The sequence below is a fragment of the Physeter macrocephalus genome, chromosome 14, assembly GCF_002837175.3.
Source record: "Physeter macrocephalus isolate SW-GA chromosome 14, ASM283717v5, whole genome shotgun sequence".
NCBI classification, from domain to species: domain Eukaryota; kingdom Metazoa; phylum Chordata; class Mammalia; order Artiodactyla; family Physeteridae; genus Physeter; species Physeter macrocephalus.
Window position 1 is genome coordinate 47,189,533 of NC_041227.1, and position 23,865 is coordinate 47,213,397.

General features: G+C 63.0%; 4 protein-coding genes across 9 annotated transcripts in view; 3 read left to right on the forward strand and 1 right to left on the reverse strand.

Annotated features, from left to right (window-relative positions):
* Positions 1-5,073, forward strand: part of FAM234A (family with sequence similarity 234 member A) — a 31,940-nt gene extending 26,867 nt beyond the window's left edge. For 5 of the 6 annotated variants that reach the window (XM_007130376.3, XM_028499496.1, XM_055090491.1 and 2 more), the window contains 10 exons: positions 519-638; positions 878-1,069; positions 1,850-1,980; positions 2,191-2,323; positions 2,471-2,600; positions 2,942-3,082; positions 3,334-3,409; positions 3,547-3,702; positions 3,992-4,094; positions 4,182-5,073. In XM_007130376.3, the coding sequence (XP_007130438.1) occupies positions 519-638; positions 878-1,069; positions 1,850-1,980; positions 2,191-2,323; positions 2,471-2,600; positions 2,942-3,082; positions 3,334-3,409; positions 3,547-3,702; positions 3,992-4,094; positions 4,182-4,393 (1,394 nt within the window). In that variant the 3' untranslated portion in view covers positions 4,394-5,073. The remainder of the gene's footprint in view (positions 1-518; positions 639-877; positions 1,070-1,849; positions 1,981-2,190; positions 2,324-2,470; positions 2,601-2,941; positions 3,083-3,333; positions 3,410-3,546; positions 3,703-3,991; positions 4,095-4,181) is intronic. The other variant, XM_028499497.1, reaches the window with a different exon arrangement.
* A 1,608-nt stretch (positions 5,074-6,681) lies between these two features.
* On the reverse strand, positions 6,682-15,509 carry RGS11 (regulator of G protein signaling 11). The gene is made up of 17 exons (XM_024123572.2): positions 15,447-15,509; positions 14,982-15,078; positions 14,855-14,905; positions 14,602-14,708; positions 13,927-13,978; positions 13,747-13,805; positions 13,459-13,535; positions 13,219-13,300; positions 12,035-12,103; positions 11,076-11,105; positions 10,932-10,993; positions 10,700-10,813; positions 10,506-10,621; positions 10,317-10,404; positions 10,093-10,231; positions 6,998-7,080; positions 6,682-6,919 (listed from the first exon to the last, which is right to left on the reverse strand). The coding sequence occupies exons 1-17, from the start codon at positions 15,507-15,509 to the stop codon at positions 6,817-6,819; spliced, it is 1,392 nt and encodes a 463-aa protein (XP_023979340.1). The 3' UTR covers positions 6,682-6,816.
* Positions 15,510-17,894: 2,385 nt separating this feature from the next.
* Positions 17,895-20,398, forward strand: ARHGDIG (Rho GDP dissociation inhibitor gamma). Its single transcript, XM_024123650.1, has 6 exons — positions 17,895-18,011; positions 19,090-19,269; positions 19,347-19,430; positions 19,682-19,758; positions 19,839-19,902; positions 19,998-20,398. Exons 1-6 carry the CDS (start codon positions 17,939-17,941, stop codon positions 20,195-20,197), a joined length of 678 nt encoding a protein of 225 aa, XP_023979418.1. The 5' UTR covers positions 17,895-17,938; the 3' UTR covers positions 20,198-20,398.
* PDIA2 (protein disulfide isomerase family A member 2) lies at positions 20,335-23,849 on the forward strand. Its single transcript, XM_055089731.1, is given in 11 exon segments — positions 20,335-20,434; positions 20,437-20,745; positions 21,362-21,568; positions 21,638-21,771; positions 21,850-21,987; positions 22,296-22,416; positions 22,502-22,632; positions 22,710-22,907; positions 22,999-23,119; positions 23,192-23,373; positions 23,508-23,849. Coding segments are annotated over 11 exon segments (1,983 nt in total).
* Positions 23,850-23,865: the final 16 nt, after the last annotated feature.

A 23,865-nucleotide genomic window follows, 5' to 3' on the forward strand; every position in this document is an offset into this window, starting at 1 on the left:
GCCGCTCCGCGGCATGTGGGATCTTCCCGGACCCGGGCACGAACCCGTGTCCCCTGCATTGGCAGGCGGACTCTCAACCACTGCGCCACCAGGGAAGCCCTTTGATCCATTTTGAATTCATTTTTGTATATGGAGTGAAGTAAGGGCCTCATTTTGTTCCTTTGGTGTTTGATTTTAAAGCATGTAGTTTATCATTTGAGTCCTTGAATGAAGGAAGGGGTAGGCCCTGTGAGTGTGGACTTGTGGACTCCAGACCCCAGACTGATTAGGGAGGGACTCGGCCCTGAGCAGGTGTGCGGAACGTCCATTTGTGATGCCCAGGTGTCCTTAACAACTGACACCCAAGTGATGAAGAATTGTTGCTGCTCTGAAGGGGCGTGAGGCTGCCAGCCCACGAGGAAGCAGCGCTTCCCCGTGGTCGCTCTGCGGGCAGCTGCACCTGGCACTCAGCCCCACGGCGCCCAGGGTGGGGCGCATCGGGCCTGGCCTGGGAAAGTAGCCGGTGGTTTCCTTTTCAGTCGCCTATGACTTTCTGGCCACAGAAGACGTGAACAAGGACAGGATCCAGGATGTTCTCTTTCTTTATAAAAATACCAACAGCAGCAGAAGCAATTTCAGCCTCTCCTGTGCTGATGAAGGTAATTTTGTTTTTACCAAAAAAATGAGGAGCTCCCTGCAGGAGGAGGAATCCCCTCGCCCTCTCGGTTTTGGGGGAAGCAGTTGGTGGAATTTCTGGGAACTTTCATGTCACTCCCCTTCCCCGCTGGGCTGCTGACCCCATGGGGTCAACACCAGGGATCCAGAGACGGAGCCCAGGGCGGGGCCACAGCACGAGGCCGGCACGCTCAGCCCTGCAGACCTGGGTCTCTCCCTCCAGGCTTTTCCTCCCCCTGCACCTTTGTGGCCGCTGTGTCGGGGGCCAACGGCACCGTCCTCTGGGAGAGGCCCGTGGCCCAGAACAGGGCCCTCGTGGAGTGCGGTGTCCCCCAGCCGAGGGGCAGCGGGGCGTCTTCTGCCTGCATCATCCTTGGCAGACCTGGCCCTATCATTGCGGTAGACTCGGTCACAGGTAGGCTGCTTCCCGTGGGTCCCCCAGGCCTCCGCACACGGGTCCGATGCCAGGATGCTCTGAGGAGGGTCAACCCGGGCTCTTGTGGGCGGCGTGGCTGGATAGGAAGAACGGCACGGGTGGGAGGGGGACGCCCCATGAGGAGTCACACTTCACTGTCGTCCCCTCCTAAGTCCCGCCTGTGGCTGCGGCACGGCACCTGGAGGGGGTGGGGGCATTGCTGACGCCCACTCATGGGGCAGGCCCCGGGGATGGGATGTCTGGGCCTGGCTAGCTTGAGCCCTGCCTTAAGGCAACAGGCCCTGGTCCTTTTCCAAAGCCCTAAGGAATTCTGTGCCTTGATGCTAGGTTTGGGGGTAGCAGCACTTCCTTTGTAAGTTGTAGTTTTAAGAGTAGGGAGGAAGATAAAGAGCAAGCTGGAAATATTTTAATAAGAGAAGAATCCGACTAAAAACGGGGGTGGGCAGATTGTACTTGGGTCAGATGCTGTCAGGTCAGGACCTGCAGTCCCCGGGTCCATCCACAAGGCTGCACTTTTATTCTCGTCCTGTGCACGGGGCAGAGGCTGCATGCCTGACCCCAGTGGGCAGCAGGGAGGCCAGGCCCTGCCCATCTGAGGGGGAGGATCTGCGTCAGCCAAACACTGGAAACAGGATGAGAAGAAAGGAGGGGGCCGTGCTACCCCAAAGTGATGCTGCTGACACGTGCCTATGGGCGCCAGGCGGCTACACACGCATGTCTGTTTCCATGGCAGCACACGGGCCCTGTGCTTGGTTTTAGGGGAGACCCTGTGGAGCCATCCCAGCAGCTTCGGGGGGAACGTGTCCGTCCTGAGCCCTCTGCTCCAGGTGCCCGACATCGATGCTGACGGGGTCCCAGACCTGCTGGTCCTCACCCAGGAGGAGAACCAGGTACGGCCCTCGTTCCAGCCACGTGGCCTCCCCCGCTGCCCCGAGCTCGGGTGCCTGTAGACCCAGCGGGCACTCAGAGAGTGCGCTTCCCACCGGTGCCATGGACGCAGCTCTGAAGATGGTGCGGGCGGCCCCACGTCTCCTGGCATCAGACACTATAGGTTCGACCCAGCGGGTGGGCCTGATCCCCTTCTCCTCCGTGCTCTGCAGGTCAACGGCTACGTCTATTCAGGCGGCACCGGGCAGCAAATCGGCCCCCCGGGCAGCCTGGGTGTGGACGGGACCAGCGGCTCCATCCTCTATGTCACCAGTGCAGGTGCCCACTACGTCCTCATCCCCTGCGGTACGTGGCATCTGCTGCCCCAGGGCGACCTCCCTCGTGGGCTTGCTGGCACCTGGGAGGAAGCAGGTGTGGGGCTAGCGGCTCCCGCTGTTGTTCCAGGGACTTGAACCCGCTGACAGGTGACGCAAGGCTCTTCTTTGTTCACAGGCACCTCCCTCTGCAGCCACTCAGTGAAGGGCCTGTATGAGAAGGCCACCGGGAGGGATAGCTCACTCAAGAGCGACCCCCTCTGGGAGGGCAGGCTCAACGCCACCTTCCACAGGCTGCAGGAGCACAGGTCAGGGGTGTGGGGGCCTGTGCACGGGGCCCCGGGCACGAGGAGGAGCCGTAGGGTGGGCACAGGGCCCTTACCTTGTGTCAGGTGTCTGAGGTCGTCCTGGGCTCAGACTCAGTAAACAGGCAAACAGAAGACGAATAAAAACGGGGAGATGGGCCACCCCCCGGGCTCACTGGTCCCTGCATCCAGTGAGGGCCTTCCTTTTAGTTTGAAACTGGAGAAGTAAGAAAGATGAGGCTGAGCCCTGGGAGCCTGAGGGAAACAGCCCGGCAGGCAGCGCTGGGGAGTGTCCCATCCCCAACCCTACCCGGGGCCCCATCCCGTCCCTCCTGCCCGTGTAGCTCGGGAGCTGTCCGCTACCTGATGAATGTTCCGGGGAAGGTGGGTGAGGACCTGCTTCTTGTGAGTTCTGAGGCCTGCGTGCTGCTGGACGGGCAGGAGCTGGTGCCCAGGTGGACCCTCGGTGCAGCCCAGGTCCTGAGGTATGGGGTCCTTCTCCAGGGAGCTGGGTACCCCAGCGTCTCCTCCCACCCCCACCCCTGGCGGCCCTGGAGACAAGGCCCGTATGCTTCTGCCAGAGGCCACTGCCTGTCACCTGGTGCCACCCTGCCCTTGGGGAGGGGAGTGAGACTCCCTGGCGTCAAAGCTCCGGCCCGTGCAGGTGCAGCCGCAGCCTATCCCAGGTTTCTCCTTCAGAGGCCCGTGTGAGCTCTCCTCTCCACTCTCCTTCCAGAAAACCCATCCTCGGCTACTACAAACCCGACACCCCGGCCATGGTCATTGAGAATGGGACCGGCTCCGAGAGACAGGTTGCTGCACTTGCTCCTGGGTCTCACCTTTGCCCGTAGCTGAGGGAAGCTGGTCTGAGCCGTAGGCTGAGCGGGGACCAGAGGCTTCGGTGAGCCACCCTCTGGGACGCAACCCTATGCTGCCCCTCCCTCTGCAGATCCTGCTCCTGGACCTCAGCTCCGGGGCTGTCCTGTGGAGCCAGGCTCTCCCAGGCCTCCCCAGGGACCCGCGGTCCGCCAGCCTTCCCACCGCAGACCACCGCTCCGCCTTCTTCTTCTGGGGCCTCCATGAGCTGGCTGGTGCCAACCAGACGGTACAATCTTGGGTCCTGGTTTGTGGCATGGGGTGGAGCCGGTGGCTGGGTGAGTGCAGATAGACAGAAGCCATGCAGGGTGGGCAGGACAAGGGGGTCCAGGCTTTCTGGGAGGAAGCGGGTGTGAGGGGCGGCAGCTGGAAGACAACCGAGAAGGGTCAGGGTCAGGCGGGGAAGGGGGGCGGGAGGTGGGTGTTTTGTGGGACCCTGGCGGACACAGCTCTGGGTGTGGTCACGGTCAGGAGCGTCCGGGAGGGCCAGCCTCATGCCCCCGCTGCACTCCCTGCAGGAGCCCGGAGCCACCGGGCACCGCCTGTACATGTTCCACCCCACGCTGCCCGGAGTCCTGCTGGAACTGGCCAACATCTCCACCCCCATTGTCACCTTCCAGGGTAAGCGCACCCCGCATGGGCCCGGGCCGCCAGCCATGGGAGGCCCGTGCTGGCCGGTCCCGGGACCTGATGGCCATGTCCCCACAGTGGTTCTGCTTGAGCCGAGCCGCCACGCTGCCTACATTCTCCTGACGGGCCCGGCCAGCCCGGATCCACCCGGCCTGGTCTCCGTGGCCAAACACAAGGTGCGGGACCTCATCCCGAGCAGCAAGGTAGTCCACCTGGCTGAGGGTGGCCCCGACAGCGACCAGGTCGTCAGGGACCGGTTCTCTCGCCTACGGTACCGGAACGAGGCCTAGACGTGGTTTGGCCAGAGCCCGAAGCAGAGGCGGCTGCTGAAGTTTCACATCCTGGGAAGTCAGCCCTTCACTGGCTCTGTCTGCACGCCGACTCCTGACCTGGTGACCTGGCGACGCTCTCCACTGGGCCCGTCACCCCAGGGACGTGCCGGGGCCTCTCCCCTCTCCCGCCAGCATGCCAGGTCCTCACTCAGGTCCCCACTCCGAGCCCCACCCGGGTCTCCCTGGGCAGAGCCCGTGCTGGCGGGAGCTCACCCTCACTCCTCCATGCCTGGCCAGAGCCTCGGCTGCAGAATCCCCTCCCTCTTTCCGTCTGAGCCTTGCCTTCTCTGCACTGTCTCCCTGGGGTCGTGGAGCTCAGAGGGTGGTGGGCCCTGGGGTGGCTTGAGGCAGGCCCACACCCCAGTGTGGTTGGTGGTGACTCACCCTGGAGAGCCCATGACAGGGCCCATGAGGAATGGGGCCTGGGAGGATGTGACTGATGGGCTGCCTGGAGCTGTGAGTGTCCCGAGGACCGGGCCCCAGGATGCGCCCTGGGGTCAGCGTGCACCCCTGGGTACACACTGGAGCTTCTTGTCCCTCAGGGATCCCTGCACCCCTGGGGTGTGGCCAGCAGCCCCTCCTTCCTGGTGCTTGGACACCCCCCCACAGTCGGTGTCACCTGATGCAAGACTCACCTCTGTGCCTTGGTCACCCCAGACCCGCCTGGTGCTGTGGGACTCAGCCGTGCCCGGACAAAAGCAAGCAGCCTGATGACCCTGGGTACCTCGGGAAGAAATCAGAATAAACACTGGTTTTGCACTGTCTGGAAAGCCCCATGTGTGCCTGTGTTTGTCTGCTGGATCAGTGGGAAAGGCTGCTGGGGAGGTGAGGCCAGCACCCACACCACCCAATCAGAGACTGGGAGCGTCCAGCACGGCCTCCAAGTGCATCTCAGGTCTGTGGTTCCCGCCCTGCTCACCCACAGCAGGCTAGGAACCCAGCCTGTGGGCATTCTCCCACCCGGGACAGGCAGCGTGTCCCCCAGCACCTGTGTCCTCCAGGGCTGAGCTCTGGTAGCCTCCCAGGCAGGAGGAGCCCAGGCAGGGGGCTTCAGTGAGACGAAGGTTTGGGTTACCAAAGTGATGGGGGCTGTTGTGGAGAATCCTGCAGGAATTTTCTGAAGGCGCTTACATGTGACAAGCCTGCTTCCAGAACCAGGTCTCTTTCTCCTTGTGAAGGCCTGGGAGGCAACGACAAGGCTGAGGTTGAGGGGTTGGATTCCCTGTCCCTGTGAGAAGCCACCCGGGCCCAAGGGCCCGGGTCTGGGTCCACAGCGGAGGATGGAGGAGCCGGCTCTGGGCAGGGACCAGCCTTCAGTTTCCAGGACGATGTGCAGGAGTTCGGGGTCTGGGCCACCCCGGAGACACCCTCACCGGTGCACCCTGGACTTGTAAATAAGGCCCGCACTGTGCTCCCTGTCACTGTGATGTCTTAGGGCACAGCTGACCCTGGAGAGGCTGGGTTCAACACCAGACAGCCCCCTGGACTCTGTGCTCACTCTCCCCTGGAGGACTCAGGCATCCGTGTGCCGCCAGAGCACAAGCTCCCCCCGTCTCCCCAAGTCTGCAGCCTGAGCCCAGCCCCAGGCCTACAGACCCCACACGAGGGACCCTCCACCCACTGCCTCTGACACCTGAACAGCCCGTTGTCCTTCAGCACCTCCCTCAACAGTGCATGCACACCCACCACAAGCACACCCACGTGTGCACCCACCACGATTTGGACCACAGCAGGCCAGGCTCAGAGTGAGGACCCAAAGGTCTTTTATTTCTGCGCTGGGAGCGGGAGGGTGTGGGCAGCCCTGAGGGTGGGGTGGCGCTGCCCCAGCCGAGCCAGTCTGGCTGCACTCCCAAAGGAGCAGCTGAGTCTCGGGGGGCCCTCAGAGTGGGGACTCCCTGGTGTCTTTGCCCAGAGGCTCGGCCGCCCTGGCTGTGAACCAGGGCTGGCTGTTGGAGGAGCAACGATGCTGGAGCCATCTCTGTACAACACCGGGGAGAAGCCACGCGCCTCGGGTGGCCACGGAGGCGGAGAGGCCACGGCCCAGTGGGAGCAGCACCTCCCCGTGCACGCCCACGCCCCCTGCTAGCGGCCACCTGACTATGAATCTTGCCCTGGGAGTCACCAGCGGGGTGGGAACCGGCGTGGAATGCCAGGTGCGCTGCCATCTTGTCTCAGTCCAGGGCACCCCTGCCCTGGGAATCAGCAGCTGGAACAGCCCCTTCTGGGGGAGGGTGTGACAAGGGAAAAGGTGGAAGCCAGAGAGGTTGGTGCCCCCGTAAGGCCGGGCGCTCGGGGCCCGAGGGGACTCCCGCGCCGGGGAGTCTCAGTGGCTGCAAGGACCCTGGGCAAGATGGCCCCCTTCTGCCCCTGCCCAGGCCCACCTACGCCTCCCCATCACCACCCGAGGGCTCCCCGGAGGCAGAGGCAGGAAGGAGAGCAGGGCTGGGGCTGGAATGGCGTGGCTTCCACATGAACGGGAACACCCTGTGGAGAAGAAGGGGCCTGAGCACAGGGCGCCACCCCCGGCATCCCACCTGCCTCCCTGGGCACCACCTGGCTGACCGTCGCTTGGTCTCCGGGGGCACCACGGCCTCCGCCAGCAGGTCTTTGTACAAGTCCGACTTCAGGAACCTCGGGTAGGAGTCCTGCAACGGACAGCATCCGGGCCTGATCCCGTCCCACTCCTGGTCTCAGCCAGCACTGCCCAGGCTCCTCCAAGGGCGGGACCCACAGTGGACTGGGCTGGAGCAGCCTCCCCAGACCAGCCCAGACCGGGTCGGACTCAGGGAGACCGGCCCCCAATCACGCAAGAGCCCGGTGCCCACACGGGGAGTGAACGTGGCGCCTCCTGCGACGGGGAACCAGTGTCACTGGTTCTTGCGGACCCACAGAGTGAGGCTGGGCACGTGGAGCGGGACAAAGGCAAGGTTGACAAAAACCACGGGATTCAATAAAGAGGGACAGGAATCTACGAACCCAGGTGCTTACGTTTTAAAAAGAAAAATACACATTTTAAATTGTTAACTTTTGGTGGAGGGGCAGGGGTATAAACAAGATTTAGTTGAATGTACTTTGTAGACTGGATTTTGAAACTGTAGACATTTTATGTGATTATAAAATAAATAAGCAACCCCCAAACACTGAAGGGGGACAAGTGAAGCTGGGCGTCCAGCAGGCGACACCATCCTAGCCACACGTAACCGAGTGTCCAAGGGGCGTCTGAGGGGCTGTGGACAAAGGACCGAAAAAACAAACAGTAAACGACTCTCAGTCACTGTGAATGGTAGTGTCGTGCTGCTCAGTTGAGCTACTGAGTGAATCTCGAGAAAAAGCAAGTGAGTGATTATGTTGGCACCACTGAAAACCCAGGTTTTCAGTAGGGGAATGAGGAGAGAGAGAGAGAGGCCAAAGAGGTTAAGGAAATTCTATAATCCTGATTCCGAATTAGAAGTATCAGTCTGAACTCCTGGTATGTTTTATTTAAAACACGTATTTCCTGATTCTGTCCGCTGAAAGGCCTGGGAACCATGACCACCCCTGGCGCTATGACGGGTCTGATGTGCAGGTCATGGTTTCTGAACACCACCCCCGAGGGAGGGCTGAGGGCCCGAGGAATGGCTGGCTCTAGGTCTGGAGTAGGATGGCCCCTTAGAAAGCTAGGAAGCACCATAGATTTCGGACACGTCACAGGACTCAAGAGCAGTCAGCCGGAGAGGGGAACCTCTGCACGTCCCATGAGACAAGGACTGAAAGGGATTGAAACCCATCAAATATGGTCAAAACGTGAATTTACAATGGTATTAAAAGCATCCCAACCTCACTGACTACCCTTGGCAGATACCAGGGGTCCAACTGCTTATTTTGAAAAGTGGTAATTAAGGAATCAAGGGACTTCCCTGGTGGTCCAGTGGTAAAGAATCTGCCTTCCAATACAGGGGACACACAAGTTTGATCCCTGGTCAGGGAACTAGGATCCCACATGCATCAGGGCATCTAAGCCCACGTGCCACAACTCCAGAGCCCATCTGCTCTGGAACCCGAGCGCCACAACTAGAGAAGGGAAAACCCACACGCCACAACTGGAGAGAAGCCCGCGTGCCACAACGAAGACCCGATGCAGCCAAAAAAATTAAGAAAATAAACATTTTTTTAAAATTATGTTTAGGACTTCCCTGGTGGTGCAGTGGTTAAGAATTCACCTGCCAACGCAGGGGACACGGGTTCAACCCCAGGTCCGGGAAGATCCCACATGCCGCGGAGCAGCTAAGCCTGTGTGCCACAACTACTGAAGCTCGTGCACCTAGAGCCCGTGCTCCGCAACAAGAGAAGCCACCGCAATGAGAAGCCCGCGCACCGCAACGAAGAGTAGCCCCTGCTCGCCGCAACTAGAGAAAGCCCGTGCACAGCAGCAACAGACCCCAACACAGCCATAAATAAATAAATAAATAAATAAATAATTGTGTTTAAAGGAGGAATCAAGCCTCGGTCCTGCCTTTCCTCTATGATCGGTACCACTGGGCCAGCAACGAGCAGAGAGAGAAGGTGTCAGAACAGGGAGGCAGTGATGGGTTAGAACATCCCATACCCTCATGAAATCATGGATCTGGGCCAGACTGTCAAGGCTGCTTTCACCACAAAAGAGAGAGAGCTGGGGGCTTCCCTGGTGGCGCAGTGGTTGAGAGTCCGCCTGCCGATGCAGGGGACACGGGTTCGTGCCCCGGTCTGGGAAGATCCCACATGCCGCGGAGCGGCTGGGCCCGTGAGCCATGGCCGCTGAGCCTGCGCGTCTGGAGCCTGTGCTCCGCAACGGGAGAGGCCACAACAGAGAGGCCCGCATACCGCAAACAAACAAACAAAAAGAGAGCTGGACTGACATCCCTCCTGAGTGGAGAACACATCGGACACCACCTCTGAAGTCACTATTCCCGACCAAACCGAACCAACAACAAAACTGAAAACAATCTGATCAAGGAACACAGTGTCCATAGAAACTGGAGAAAGGAGGACGGATTCTCCCCTGGAGGCTCCAGAAGAAACCAGCCTGCTCTCACCCTGATCTCAGCCCCGAGACCCCATCAGGCTTCTACCTCCACAGCACAGAGAATAAGCAGCAGCGGGAAACTAGCCTGAGGTCATGTGGGGAAGGGGACGCAACTGGCCACTCGAGGGCATTGAGTAAATACTGTTGGTGTTTTGGGTGTGATGCTGGCCTCTGCAGCCACGTTCAAAGGGAAGCGGTGGCCGTGTCCTTGAAGGGAACTTCCTGCAATACCTACAGACAGGAAGTCTGGAAATGGCTTTAAAGTTGGGGTGGGGGTGTGTGTGTGGTAGGCCACTGGACAGGATGGACCGTGAGTTTGGATAGGTCCCGAGTCGACAGTTTGTGAAGGTGGGCTGTAGGTACGTGGGGATCCGTCATTTACTTTTTGTTCATATTTGACCTTTTCCACGTTAGAACACTTTACAACCACGGCTGGACAAGCCCTGCAGCCGCCCTGAGCCTCGGTTTGCTGCTCTGTAAAGTGCGGTGTGAGCTGCGGGACTAAGCTGGCAGGAGCCGTAGGGAGCGGGTGCGGACCAGCCTCTCAGCTGTGGCCACTGAAGCCACCTGACACCGGCTTAGTGGGGGGGGATGGGGCGAGGGAGGAAGCGCCCACCTTCTTCATCAGCATGTAGATGTGCAGCTGGGCATCGTCCAGCACATGGCGGTGCGGCTGGCCCAGGCCCACCAGCGTCCGCTCCATCGTCCGGCTGTCGATGTTGACCCAGCGGGCAGCACCGGGGGCCAGGAACTGCCTGGCATGGGAGAGGGGAGCCCTGGTGGGTCTGGGCCATTCGGGCTGGCCGCTGCCCGCCCCCCGCCCCACCCTGTGGCACTCACTGGTACACGGCGTCCACCAGGGCAGGGACCTGGCCCTGCCCACCGTGGCGCAGCTCCTCACAGGCCTCCCAGAAGCTGAGGTTCTCGGCTGGGGGTCCGGGCACTGGGTCAGGCCCACCCCAGGCTGGTGGAAACCTGGGGTGGGGGTGGGGGAGGCTCAAGCAGGGAGCAGGGGAGGGGGCTTCTCACCACTGAACTCTTTCCTGAGAAAGTCCATGAAATGGGCCCGTCCCACAGGGTCTTCCAAGAGTTCCCGGAAGCTGAAGGCCCACTGCTCCACACGGAGCCTTGTGGGCACGGCCACGCTGGGGGAGGGGCGGGCGGGTCAGGAGCACGAGGAAGGCAGGGGCACACCTGCAGCTCCTGGCCCACCCCGGGCTCACCTGGGTGCATTCATGGCCCAGTAGGTATCGTTGTCTGTGACCCAGGGGTTGCTGGGCAGGCACCCCGACATGATGGGGTCGTGCGGCTCATGCCGGCTGCTAAATTTCAGGTACCTGGGGGTGGAGGGTGGTGCCAGGGCCAGTGCGGGGAGTGCTGTGGGGATGAGGGTGCTGGAGGAAGGGTCTGGGCTCGGGGCTGGGGGTCACCAGCCACCACCCCCATCCCACTCACGCCTCAAGGCAGACGGAGGACTTCACCCGGGCCCTGCCCAGTGCCTTTCGTAAGCATTCGACCTAGGATGGGAGAGCTGTGAGGGGCGCCGGGGCTGGGAGTCACCAGCCCACCCCTCCCCTGCCTCCTGCCCCCAGGACCTACCTCCCACCTGTAGAAATCCATGGTCTTGGTCTGGAAGGGACCAGTGGGCTGCAGTTAGAAGGCAGGTCCCTATAGGGACTGACATCCCACCCCTGCCCTGCCCTCCGGAGCCCCGGCCTCTGATGCAGGGGTCTGACTTTCCAGGACGCCTCCTGGGGCCTCAAGTCTGGATGTTTCAGGGTGTTCATCAAGCCCTCAGGTGCTCAAAGTTACCTTGAGTTTCCCCAACTGTCACTATTTCATGTTTTCAAATGTACTGAAAGGAGGGGAGGGCAGACAGCACCCTCAGGATGCTTGTGATGCCAACCTTTCCTCTCAGCTATCTTTGCGTGACTTTGATGGAAATCACAAACCTGTGACCGTGAACTATGATTCTAAAGTCAGGAAGATGTTTTCTCAGAAAAGTACTAGATGACTCTGCTCTATGTTTTGGGTGTCGTGGGACCTGACCGAGGACTCTGCTGCTACGAAGTTCGGACATGTGTCCTGGTCCAATTCCATCCAGTTTGGAGGCTTTGGAAGCATATGGTTCATTCGGCCCTGGTTGCTCGGGCCCGTGGCCCTGCTCGCCACCCCTCCAAGTCTCCACAGACCCTGATGCTGCCCTGGCCTGGGGGAAGAGACCCCCTCCCCCCACAGGGTCTACCGTACTTACTTGCACCCAGGGCAGCAGGTGGGAGGTGAGAGAGGGCGAGAGTTAGCAGGGGGCTGGGAGTCGGGGCAGTGAGCCGGGGAGCAAAGCAGGAGACTTGGAGTGACTGAATCATGGGACATTTGGATGGACAAGTGGACAGGTGGGTGGGCAGCCCCCAAGCAGTCCCCTAGTGGTGGAGTGGGTGGAGTTGGGGGGTAAAGTGGCAGGGGGGGTAGAGGGGTTAAGGGAGGTGGGGGCACATGGAGCGGAGGGCACTGTGCAGGGATGGGGAGTGGGCTGGGGGGTGTGCACGCAGGGTCCTCACCATCTGCACTCGCCCAGCAGTGCAGGAACCCCGCTCTGGACCTTGCTCCAGCACGCTGGGGACCCCGGGCTGCAGAGGGGGGGTGAGATGAAGTGGGGGTACAGCTCAGGCAGGCTGCTGAGACCCTCCTAACCCCATACACTGAAGCTCTGCGCCCATGTCAGGCCCTAATGTGGAAATACGCTCAGGGGAACTCGGGACCTGTATGCTCTCTGCCCATCCCCAACCCAGGGCACCCTCCCTGTCTAGCCCACCCTGGTCCCCTCTCCAGCCCCTCACCCAGCTCCTGGCTCCTAAAGAGAAGTCTGTGACCTGCCCCCAAGCCCCCCGTTCTTCCTCGCCTCAGCCAAACTCACCTCCGAGCTCCTGGCTGCTCAGGCCAGAACCCCAGCCCTACCTGAGACAGCCCCTCTGGCCGCACCTCGTCCTGACCACCCCGTCCCCAGACGCACATGCCTCACCGGAGGCCACGGGCGCCATTACTGGTCCCTCCACAGGACCACCACCGGCCCTCAGCCCACTGCTCAGCCTTGGCCACGCCCACTCCACCCTCAACGCCGGAGACCCCGTGACCCTCAGGTGGAAGATTAAGGGTCATTTTCCCAGAGACACTACCCACACCTGATGAGGTAATCAGGCCCGTGGGTGCCTCTCTTTTTTTTTTTCATGGGTTTTTTTCCCCCGGAGCTTCTATTCATGGTCTGCTGTGACTGCCCATCACAGCACACATCTGTGTCTACTACTGGTCTCTCCACTGCCCCACACAGTAGGGGGACCTCAACCCACCTGCCAGCCCCACGGATCTGGGTAAGGCCTGACCCCAGGCCAGCACCTCAGAAGCTCTTGGCCTGTGACCTCAGTCCCTCATGTTGCAGCTAAGCCCGCCCCCACTCACCTCCCCCGACCCCAAGGGCCTTCAGGTGCCCACATTCTGCTTCCTTAGACCCAGAGAGAAGCTGCTGTGTCCTAGTCTGTGGGTGGGGGCAGCTCAGGCCTGGCCTTGTGACCTCTGGGTTCTCATGAACCACAGAAAAAGAACTTCCTATCACCTGACAGGATCCCTAAAAGCATGTCCTTCCCAGGGGTCAGAAAGTAGGTCCTCCTCAGTGAGCACCTGAGGAGGCACACTGACCGCTGGCAGGACTCCGCTGCTGTCCAAGGACCACCTCCCACAAGGGGCTCACCGGGGGCCTGTTCACCAGCCAGTAGGTCTGCTCCTGGCATGCGATGACCAGCCTGTCCCCCTTCCTGCGCTGCTTAGCTGCCCTGGGGGGGGGGTGGGTAGGCAGAGCTGGGGGGACACTGTGCCCACCACCTCACCCCCCACTTCAGGCCGAGGCCTGGGCAGGCAGCCAAGCCTGGGCGCGCTGTTTCTGGTCCCAGGGCTGCCAGTGGCGTGCGGGGCGTGCAGGGCGTGGTCTCACCGCAGCTGCTCTCTCGCCTGCATCACTACCAGGTCCCACGTGTGGCTGATCTTCCTGTGCAGCTGGTCGTAGTGCTCCTGCGGAGTGTTGAGGTCTCCAGTGGGAAACTCCCTCTGGTGCCCAGCTCTGGGGTGTGGACCCCCCACCTCCCCTCTGAGACCACCTAGGGTGTTTGTGCTTGTGTATCCACATCACCCTGGGGTCTGGGCTGTGTGCTCTAGGGCCACAAGTAGGGACTGGGTTCCTCTGGCTGGATTCAGCCTGGGAGGGGTGGGGAGGGTGTCCCACCTTTTCGTGGTCAACCAGGCCCCCCCGCTTTCGGATGTTCTTCTTGGCCAGGTAGATGGCTGGAAGGACAGGGAACAGGTTGCAGAGGAGCAATGTCAGCTCCCCCTCCCCTGTGGCATCACACCCACAGCCACCAGTCCTGGGAGTTTGTCCCCAGCTAGCCCACCCCTCCTCACTCACCGTAGTCCAGCTCAGCGGCTGGCCACAGGGTGCTCATCCAGAAATAGGGCGTCTGGTGTGGTGCAAGGACAAAGGTATCTGTGACCTTCTGGGCCTTCCCCGCCCCAAGAGTCGTCCCCACCCTCTCAGCTCCCTTGGGAGGAGACTGGGCTGACCGGGACTCCCTGGATGCCCCAAGGCTCAGCTGACCATCCACCATTCCCACCACCTGGACCGAGCTGCACTTGGTTCACTGACTCTGGGCTCCCTGCCCAGGCCCAGGAGGTAGTTGCAGTGCTGGGGGCGTGGGGACTGAGGGCAGGCCCTGCCGGGGTCCCTGGTGTGGCCAGGGAGGGCAGAAGGGGGGCTCCATCATGATTGAGGATGCACACTGAGGTGCAGGGATCCTGTCCTTAGGCCCCTTCCTCAGGGCTGAGGCCTAAGGACCCTGGGTAAGCTGGTGGAGTCCTCTGCAGGTACCCCTTATGGGGCCCTGCTAAAGGTACCTCCCCTTAACTTGGTCTTTCTGTCACAGGAACGCTTCCAGTCCAGGCCTTTTGGGGAGGGGGCAGTGGACCGCAAGATCTGCAGTGACATCACAGGTCCTGCTCCTGCCCCAGCCCCACCCCTTCCAGGAGTCCCCGCCAAGGGGCTGCCTGGTGGGAGAGGTCCTACCTGCTCCCAGTTGAGCCTGACCTGGAACCTATAGGGCGTTTCATCCAGCCGGAGCTCTAGGTGGCAGGGGTCTCGCAGTGGGTATAGGTAGCCATGCCGCACTAGGAGGGTGCCCAGGTGCAGGGCCTCTGGGGAGCGAGGTGGTGAATTCTTAGTGGGGGGAGCCGAGCCGGATCCCCCAGCACAGTGGGCTTGGCCCCAGCCCTAGGCCTTCAGCACAGCGAGCCCAGGGCCGGGTATGGGGCACAGGAAGAGCAGTGGGTTGACCCCTTACCCTCCTCTGTGATGCAGTACTTCTGGATCAACCACTCCATGACGTCGTTGCCTGCATAGCAGAGACTGGGGTAGGGGGAGGCCGAGGCAGGGCCGGCACCCGCCTCCCGGCCCCTACAGCACCTCACCAGTCACTGCGTGGGGAATGACGGTGACGAGCAGGCGCTGGCTCCGCATCTTCACGCCCTGGTCGGGGTCTTGCATACTCACGACCATCCGCTCCATCTGGGCAAAGGAGGTTGAGGGCCTGCGGTGGCCTCCTCCCCCACCCCCAGATCCAGATGCCCCAGAACCAGCCCGGGATGCGCCGGATCAGTGTGCTTGAAGGAGATTAACGCTCACTGATGGTGGGATTTCAGGCCGTGGCTGACCGCGGAGGCGAGGCGGGGCGCCAGCGAGCGGCGACCCCAACCCCGGGGTCTCCGCCGCCCCACCCCGCTCACACAGTGCCATCGCCCAAGACCCGGGTCCACACTCGCGCGCTCGCGTAGTGTCCACACTTGCGTGCACCCGCACTCACTCCTCTCCTGCCCCTCCCGGCATCGCGTGTCGGGAGATCGGGGGTGGGGGGCGGGCGGGACCCAGGCACCCACCTTGCTCAGATGCGGCCTCTGCGCGCGAGGGTGCCCGCCGTGGGGCGCGGGGCCGGCGGCCATGGCTGAGGCAGGTCCAGCGGGGCGAGGGTGTCCGGCCGCCCCGCCCCGCCCCTCCCCTCCCCTCCCCTCCCCTCCGGGCCGCCGCCCCGCCTGCGAGTTAACCCTCCGCAGCCGCGGGGTCTGGGGTCTGGGGCCTGCGGACGCGCGTCCGACCATCCACCTCGAGCAGGCTCCCCTCACGTCACGAGAAACCAAGGCCCGTGCCCGCGGGAGCTTGCCTGGAGCTTCGAGAGGGGACTTGGACCCACCCGGACAGCGTGGGGGGAATCAGCCTCCGCTGGGACGGCGGTGGGGGAGGCTCAGAGGTGGGGTGGGAACTCAGGGAAAGGATGGGGACTCAGAAAAGGGGAGAGGGGACTTGTGGGGAAGGAGGGCTGGGGTGGAGGACAACTGTTTAGGGTCACTGTAACCCCTCCCCCATACCCACCTCCTGTGTGGCGCCCCAGGATGTGGGCGACCAGCGGTGCAGGGGCTGTAAGGTCTGGGTGAGGGGTCGAACTGCCCTAGGAGTGTGTCCCTGCAACTGTGACACTGTCCCTGACGCATGCAGGTGCTACTGGGCTGGTATGACACTGCGTGGCTGCATAGGTGTGCTGGGGGGGGCAGCTCACGTCCCCTCTGCTGCACTGATGATGCCTGGGGCACCAGTTGGGGAACAGAGACCCCACCCGGGTTACCCTGAAACTGTGGGAGACTGTGGGAGGGGGCTTTACTGGGAGAGAAGATCTCAACACCTGCCCCCCAAGATTCGTGGGCAGCCTCTGGGCTCAGGGCCCAGCCTGGCCGTTTCTCTCCCTCCTCCAACAGCTTGGCCACCCACACCCCTTTTGTTGGGGCCATTTTAAAGTGGTGCAAATAGGTCTATTTCTGATTTTTAGGTGCTCGGGGCAGGGCAGGATGTCGGGGTTAGCCTTTGGCCAGAGCCTCCAACATGGCCATCTGAACCCATTTCCACTGCAGGCAAAGCCATGTCCAGGCTGAGCTGGGGCAGGGGTACTGGAGGGGGGTTCTACCCTTTCTGGGTGCCATTCTCCCTTACATGCCAGTGAAATTCTCTCACCCAGCCCTACCCACACAGGTGGGGTCAGGCTGGCCCCAGGCCTGGCTGTCCTCTCTTCATGGATGGGCTTCCAGAGAGGCTGAAGGCCCCCAGAGGCCAGAGCTGTCCCCAGCCTGGGGACAAGTGGCTTCCCTGACCACCCCAGGGAAGGGGCAGCAGGATGTGACCCTAGAAGGGCTGGGCTCTGGCTGGGGATATCCTGCCTTGGAAAGACTGTGGGCAGGTGCGGCTCCAAGGGGGACAGTCCCTACCCTAGCACACGTGCCTCCCGCACCCACGGCCTGGCCTGCTGGCCTCCTTCTCAGATAGGGGGCTCCTTTGGGCCAGGGCAGATCTGATCCTTGGGTGTCCTCAGAAATGGGGGAGCAGAGGGGTGTAAGGAAGCAGGGGGACTCTAGCTGGTGTTCTGCCTCCCCCTCCACTTTGACCCAGCTGTCCCCAGCCTCAGGTCCAGCTCACCCCTGCCCCTGCCCCACTGACCCCCATCTACCTGTCACAAGGTCTGTTTAGGCAACAAGACCAGAGGCCCCTTCTGTGCGCCCCTCGCACTCCACCACCCCGTTCTGTTTCAGATCAGTGTCCTTTTCTCCTCAAGGATGGGGCCTCTGAGCATAGAGCATGCAAAGACCCCTCCACCCCCTGCCACGCTCACACAGCCCAGTCAATAAACACTGGAATAATGGCTGTGTCTCCAGACTGCACCTCACTGTGTGTGTGGACACTGGCCCCTCCGTGCTGATGCCTGTGAACCTGTGGGGTGCGGAGCCAGGAGGCTGTGCAGACACACACAGCATCCCCCACCCCCCAAGGCTGGGCAGACTCCAGGAGTCCCCTCTGCCCAGACATAAATAAGCTCCAGCGGGGGTGGGAGTAGGGGGAGGGTGGGGAACTGTCGGGCCCCAGGTGTGGCCTGCGCTGCCTGCAGGTAACGAGAGCCTGGGGACTTGGCGGGGGGGGGGGGGGAACGCACCTGCTCCACTCGCGCCCCCAGCCCCATCAGCCCCGCCCAGAGGGCTTCCCCGGAGACTCCCCAGACTCCGGGCGGCGCCGTTGGGTGGGGCAGCCCTGATGGCCAGAGCCGGGTGCAGGCGGGGCGGGATGTTGGGACCGTGACCGCGGCGGCTGTGCGGGGTCCGAGTGCGCCCGCGGCGGGGACGACCGGGTGCCGACGCCAAGCGGGCGACACGCGCGTCTCTGCGGGGCTGCGCGGGGTCCGCGGAGCGGCTGGGGGCGCGCGGCGCGGGCGCGGCGCTGGGCGCGGGGGGCGCTCCCGGCCGGGATGAGCTCACCGCAGTCGCGCCGGGGCTGAGCGCCGAGCCGGGCGGCGGCTCCTCGGCGGCTCGGCGGCGGGGCCGGGCCGCGGGCCACCATGCTGGGCCTGGACGCGTGTGAGCTGGGGGCGCAGCTGCTGGAGCTGCTCCGGCTGGCGCTGTGCGCCCGAGGTGAGCGGGCCTGGCTAGGGCCAGGGCCAGGGCGGCCACGTGGGCGGGGGGCTCAGCCCGGGGCGCGGCGGCTTCTCCCCCGCGGAAACTTTGGGGGCGCTCGTGGGGACCTCGCGGCGGGGTCCCCCGGCAGGGCTCTGGCGGGGGTGGGGGGCTTCGTCCAGGCCAGACACTCATGGGGCAAGGGGTCAAGAGTGGGCGGGTCTGTTTGTGAAGCCAGGGTGGCAGGGGGACCCCCTCCCCGTGGGAACCTGCCCCTGAGGTCCCATCTCCCTTGGGTGGGGCTGGGGCTCCTTCAGGGAGGGTGTGGATCCCGGGAAAGACTGGAGCGCAGTGGGCAGGGACTCGGAAAGACCCTGCCCCAGGGCACCATGGGAGCTTCTCCTAGGACTGTGGGGAGGGCTCAGAAAGACCCCTGCGTTAAGGCGCCAGGGGAAGGGGCTTAGCTGACTGGCTCTGGAGGCACCTGGGGAGGTGGCCTCAGAGCATAAGTTGAGGGGTTTAGAGAGAACCACCCCTACCCTTCAGGAGCATTATGGGGAGGAACTCCCAAGACTGTGGGGAGGCATTCAGGGCACGCAGTCCCTGAGCAGGGTGGTGGGGACCCTGAGAGGTGTCCGAGAGCCTTATGGGAATATGGGAAGAGGCCTAGGGCACTGGGGACCCTGGAGAGCAGCGAAAAGGCAGAGCCTCTGCTCTAGAGAAGACCTCAGTGGTCCCCACTCCGTGTGGTGGACCCTATCCCTTGGGGCTGTTCCCCATTTGGGTCTTCCTTCCCCCTACAGTCAGGGAGGGGCCTGGGATGAATGGGTGGGGCAGGAGAATGCAGCTGGAGCCTCCAGGGATCACCTGCCTCCATCTCTTGGGAGCCTTCTCCACTCCCCAGGCCCTTCCTGAAGAGGCTGGTTTTGGGCGCTGCTCTGCATCTTCTCGGCCCACCCCTCTCCCAGAGCTCTCACCGGACTCCTGTTAAGTTCCTTCCTTTGGGCAGTGGGAGGTCCAGCTGGCCAGACAGCAGGCTCCAGCAAATGCCAGGTCAGCTGGCAGCAGCTGCTCACACACCCTCCCCGACCCCCAGTCCTCCTGACCGACAAGGAGAAGGGGCAGCTGCCGCCAGATGAGGTGCTGGATGAGGTTGTGCTGGAGTACCGGGCCCCGGGGAGGAAGAGCCTCCTGGAGATCCAGCAGCTGGACCCGGATGACGAGAGCCTGGTCAATTACAAGCGGGCGCTGCTGGGGCCTGAGCTGCCTGCAGTGGGTATGCCCACGCCCTGGGCTGGGGTGGGGAGGGTGGGTTAGGGTTAGGGCACCTGTACACTTTTGGTTTCTCTTCAGACCCAAGCCTGCCCAACGTGCAGGTGACCAGCCTGACACTGATGTCTGAGCAGGCCCCAGGGCCCATCACCATGGACCTCACAGGTAACTCCCAGGATGCCTGGTGCGACCCTGAGCCCCAGGTAGGGACCTCACAGGTAACCCCCTCTGCAAAATACAAACTGATCTTTGGGGTAGAGACCTGGGCTCGTTGCCATGGACCTCTTAGGACCCCCCCATGCCCAGTCCCAAGTACTCAGACCTAGACCTCACAGGTACAGGCCCCCCATGGGGGCTCCTGGGGCAGGGTCTCAGCCATCACAGGAGTTCACACTTAGCTGCACTTTCCCTAACAGGGGAGTTGGCTGCGCTGAAAAACCGGGTGTTTGTCCTGAAGGAGGGTGTTGATTACAAAGTGAAGATTACCTTCAAGGTGAGGGAGCTGTCACGGGGGACACCAGCCAGCCACAGGCCCAGCCCCCCAGGTTCCCCCTAACACCCCCTGTCCCTCAGGTCAATAAGGAGATCGTCAGTGGCCTCAGGTGTCTGCATCACACCTACCGCCAGGGCCTGCGAGGTGAGGGCTGCGTGGAGGGGGCAGCCCAGGGGCATGGCTTGGGGTGGGGGCCGGTGGGACAGAGGGCAGCCCCTGACACCCTCGCCCTCCCCCAGTGGACAAAGCCGTCTACATGGTGGGCAGCTATGGCCCGAGCGCCCAGGAGTACGAGTTTGTGACTCCGTTGGAGGAGGCGCCCCGGGGCGTGCTGGTGCGGGGTGCCTACGTGGTCACGTCCTTCTTCACCGATGACGACAGGACCCCCCACCTGTCCTGGGAGTGGGGCCTCCACATCCGCCAGGACTGGGAGAGCTGAGCGCCCCCTGCCCCGGGGCTGTGTTCCCACTTGTGGTCCTGGTCTCCCCCACCTCTGTCAGTCGCTGCAAGGGACCCCTGAGCATTCCCCGGCCCCCTCAGTGGCCAGACCCCCCCTGCCCTCTGTCCTGTCCCGGGATGCCCCCTCCCCAGGCCTGGCACTGTGCCCTGAACAGTCCTATTAAACGTTGCTCTGTCTCGGTGCCCTCGGTGTCGCCTGTCTGCCTCCCCGCCCCCGGGGTGGGGGGGCCTCCCAGCCTTATCTTCCCTGCAACCAGGCCTGCGTGCCACGTGGCGGCAGCTGCTTGGCCCCCCACCCCCTTATCTGCCCCCGCCCCGTGGGCCCCGGCACTGCCCTGGACGGCCAGCTCCTGCCAGTGCTGCTGCTGCTCGGGGCCTCAGGCCTGTGGGGACAGGGGCCAGGGCCCGCGGGTCCCTTGGAGGAGCCCCCCGAGGAGGAGCCCCTGGAGGAGGATGGGATCTTGGTGCTGAGCCGGCAGACCCTTGGCCTGGCCTTGCGGGAGCACCCTGCCCTGCTGGTGGAGTTCTGTGAGTGCTTGGGGCCGGTGGGGCTGGGAGACCCGCAGGGGCCACCTGGGGGCTTCTACCCCCCATGCCAGGGCCACTCGCCCCCACCGTGCTCCTGGAGCTCCGTCAGAAGACACCTGAGGCACAGCCCTGGGGCTGAGCTGGGCCTGGGGGTCCAGCCTCACAGTGGTGAAGGGCACAGGTGCCGGGGAGACCCACGGTCATTGTCCTACAAACTCTTCCATAAAGGGCCAGCCAGCATTCAGGCTTGCACATTCTTCCGGGTTTTTACAAGGTTTTCACACGTGAGAGCCATTCTTAGCCGGCAAGCCTCCACAGGCAGATGGCCGGGAGCTGGCCTCAGGGGGTGGTAACGGAAAATTCCTCCTAAATTCACTGGCAGGACAGTACTGGCCACTGCCTCCCCAAGCTGGGGGCCTTGAGGAGGCTGGCCTCCGGTTCTTGGGCTCCATGTGGCCAAGGCTCAGGCGGGCCCCTGTTGAGGGAGGTGTGGACAGGACATGCTTGTTCCCTGCTGGGCCTGACTGGCCCAAGGTCGGCCAGCTCTGGCCGGGCGGGAGCAGGGACTGCGGCTGGGGCCATGGAGGCCTGGGGCGCTCATGGCCCTGTCCCCCAGACGCCCCATGGTGTGGGCACTGCAAGGCACTGGCCCCTGAGTACAGCAAGGCAGCTGCCCTGCTGGCAGCAGAGTTGGCCAAAGTCAGGCTGGCCAAGGTGGATGGGCCCGCGGAGCCAGAGTTGGCCGAGGAGTTTGCGGTGACAGAGTACCCCACGCTCTAGTTCCTCTGTGACGGGAACCACACGCACCCGGAGGAGTACACTGGTGCAGGGAGTGGGCATGGGCGGGTGAACGGGTGGCAGGGCTGGCCCAGGCTGAGGGGAATCTCTGCAGGCCCCTGGGAGGCCGAGGGCATCGCTGAGTGGCTGAGGCGGCGGGTGGGGCCCAGTGCCACGCGGCTGGAGGATGAGGAGGGCACCCGAGCGCTGATAGATGCCCGGGACGTGGTGGTCATTGGCTTCTTCCAGGTGAGCTGGTGGCACGGGGGCCGGGCCTGGGAGCAGGGTCTGTGAGGCCAGTCGGCCTCAGAGGCTCGGGCCCCTTAGGACCTGCAGGACAAGGATGTGGCTACCTTCCTGGCCCTAGCCCAGGATGCCCTGGACGTGAGCTTTGGCCTCACCAACCAGCCTCAGCTCTTTCAGAAGTTCGGCCTCACCAAGGACACCATGGTCCTCTTCAAAAAGGTGGGTCAGGGCTTCCCTGGTGGCGCAGTGGTTGCGCGTCCGCCTGCCGATGCAGGGGAACAGGGTTCGCGCCCCGGTCTGGGAGGATCCCACGTGCCGCGGAGCAGCTGGGCCCGTGAGCTATGGCCGCTGAGCCTGCGCATCCGGAGCCTGGGCTCCGCAGCGGGAGAGGCCACAACAGAGAGAGGCCCGCATACCACAAAAAAAAAAAAAAAAAAAAAAAAAGGTGGGTCAGGCCCAGAGTCAGGGCGGAAGTGGGGGTCGGAGTCAGGGCGATGGCTCCTGCTGACCCACCCGGCGTTGTCCAGTATGACAAGGGGCGGGCAGACTTCCCAGTGGATGAGGAGCTGGGCCTGGACCAAGGGGATCTGTCACGCTTCCTCCGCACGCACAGCATGCACCTGGTCACGGAGTTCAACAGCCAGGTGAGTGGGGCCAGAGGGCAGGTGCAGGTGGGAGCGGAGGATGGGAGGCGAGCATGGGAGCAGCCCACGAGCGCCACTTGCCCCAGCAGACGTCCCGTCCCGTAAGATCTTTGCAGCCAGGATCCTTAACCACTTGCTGCTGTTCATCAACCAGACACTGACCCTGCACCGGGAGCTGCTGGAGGGCTTCCGGGAGGCGGCTCCCGGCTTTTGGGGGCAGGTACTGGCTCGGCCCATGGGTGGGGGGTGGGGTGGCGGTGGGGAGGCGGGGCGCCCACGCGGACTCCCTGCTGGCAGGTGCTGTTTGTGGTGGTGGAGGACGTGGGTGCCAGCCACAACCACGTGCTCCAGTACTTTGGCCTCAAGGCCGAGGAGGCCCCCACCCTACACTTCATCAACATTGAGACCAAGAAGTACAAGCCTGCGGACAGGGGGCCAGTCACCGCCACCTCGGTTGCAGCCTTCTGCCGCGCAGTCCTGGGTGGGGAGGTCAAGGTCCGCTGCTGGACTGCCCAGTTGGGGGGCGGGGGTGGGAGCAGCGGCTCTTGGGAGAGACCCCAATAAAGCACCTGGCCGGTTCTCCCAGCCTTATCGCTTGAGCCAGGAGGTGCCCCCTGACTGGGACCAGCGGCCAGTCAAGACCCTCGTGCGCAAGAATTTCGAGCAGGTGGCTTTTGATGAAACCAAGAATGTGTTTATCAAGTTCTGTGAGTGCAGAGGGCAGTGGGCTGGCGGGCAGCAGGGACCCTGCTGGCTGTGCTGATGCCGCCCTGTCCTAGATGCCCCATGGTGCACCCACTGCAAAGAGATGGCCCCGGCCTGGGAAGCACTGGCTGAGAAGTACAGGGACCACGAGGACATCATCATCGCCGAGCTGGATGCCACGGCCAACGAGCTGGAGGCCCTCCCTGTGCACGGCTTCCCCACCCTCAAGTACTTCCCGGTGGGTCCCGGTCGGAAGGTGAGGCAGGACCCCATCCTTGGTCTGGGCTCAGTCTAGGCTCTTCAGACCTCGGCTGGAGATGCGGCGTGGCCTCGGAGGGCTGGCCTTAGACCCTGGACAGTGTTCACCCAGACCTGCCCATCCTTCCTCAGGTGATCGAATACAAAGGCACCAGGGACCTGGAGACCTTCTCCAAGTTTCTGGACAGCGGGGGTGAGCTGCCTGCAGAGGAGCCCAGGGAGGTGCCCGGAGCCCCCTTCCCGGTGGGTGTCTCTGTCCCAAGGCTCCAGGTCTCTGGACGAGTCCTCTGGACGTGTGGTTGTGACATGGGCTGGGCTGGGCTGAGGGTGCAGCTTCCAGCTGGGTCTCTACGACCCTTTCCAGGAGATGCCAGAAAACACCACGGAGCCCAAGGACGAGCTGTAGTTGCACCGCTGTCAGTGCCCAGCCGGGGAGCCGTGTCCCTTGGTGCCCATGGAAGCTGTGGGCTGTGAATAAAGAGCTCTGGTC

Excerpts from the sequence above, each read along its gene's own strand:
- RGS11 (XM_024123572.2), bottom strand. The coding sequence starts at position 15,509 with ATGGCCGCCGGCCCCGCGCCCCACGGCGGGCACCCTCGCGCGCAGAGG. Across the intron at positions 10,622-10,699 it reads TGGGCCATGAATGCACCCAG|CGTGGCCGTGCCCACAAGGC; the intron begins GTGAGCCCGGGG and ends CCCCTCCCCCAG. Across the intron at positions 10,232-10,316 it reads CTGGTGGACGCCGTGTACCA|GCAGTTCCTGGCCCCCGGTG; the intron begins GTGAGTGCCACA and ends CTCCCATGCCAG.
- ARHGDIG (XM_024123650.1), top strand. The coding sequence starts at position 17,939 with ATGCTGGGCCTGGACGCGTGTGAGCTGGGGGCGCAGCTGCTGGAGCTG. Across the intron at positions 18,012-19,089 it reads GCTGGCGCTGTGCGCCCGAG|TCCTCCTGACCGACAAGGAG; the intron begins GTGAGCGGGCCT and ends CCCGACCCCCAG. Across the intron at positions 19,759-19,838 it reads AAGTGAAGATTACCTTCAAG|GTCAATAAGGAGATCGTCAG; the intron begins GTGAGGGAGCTG and ends CCTGTCCCTCAG.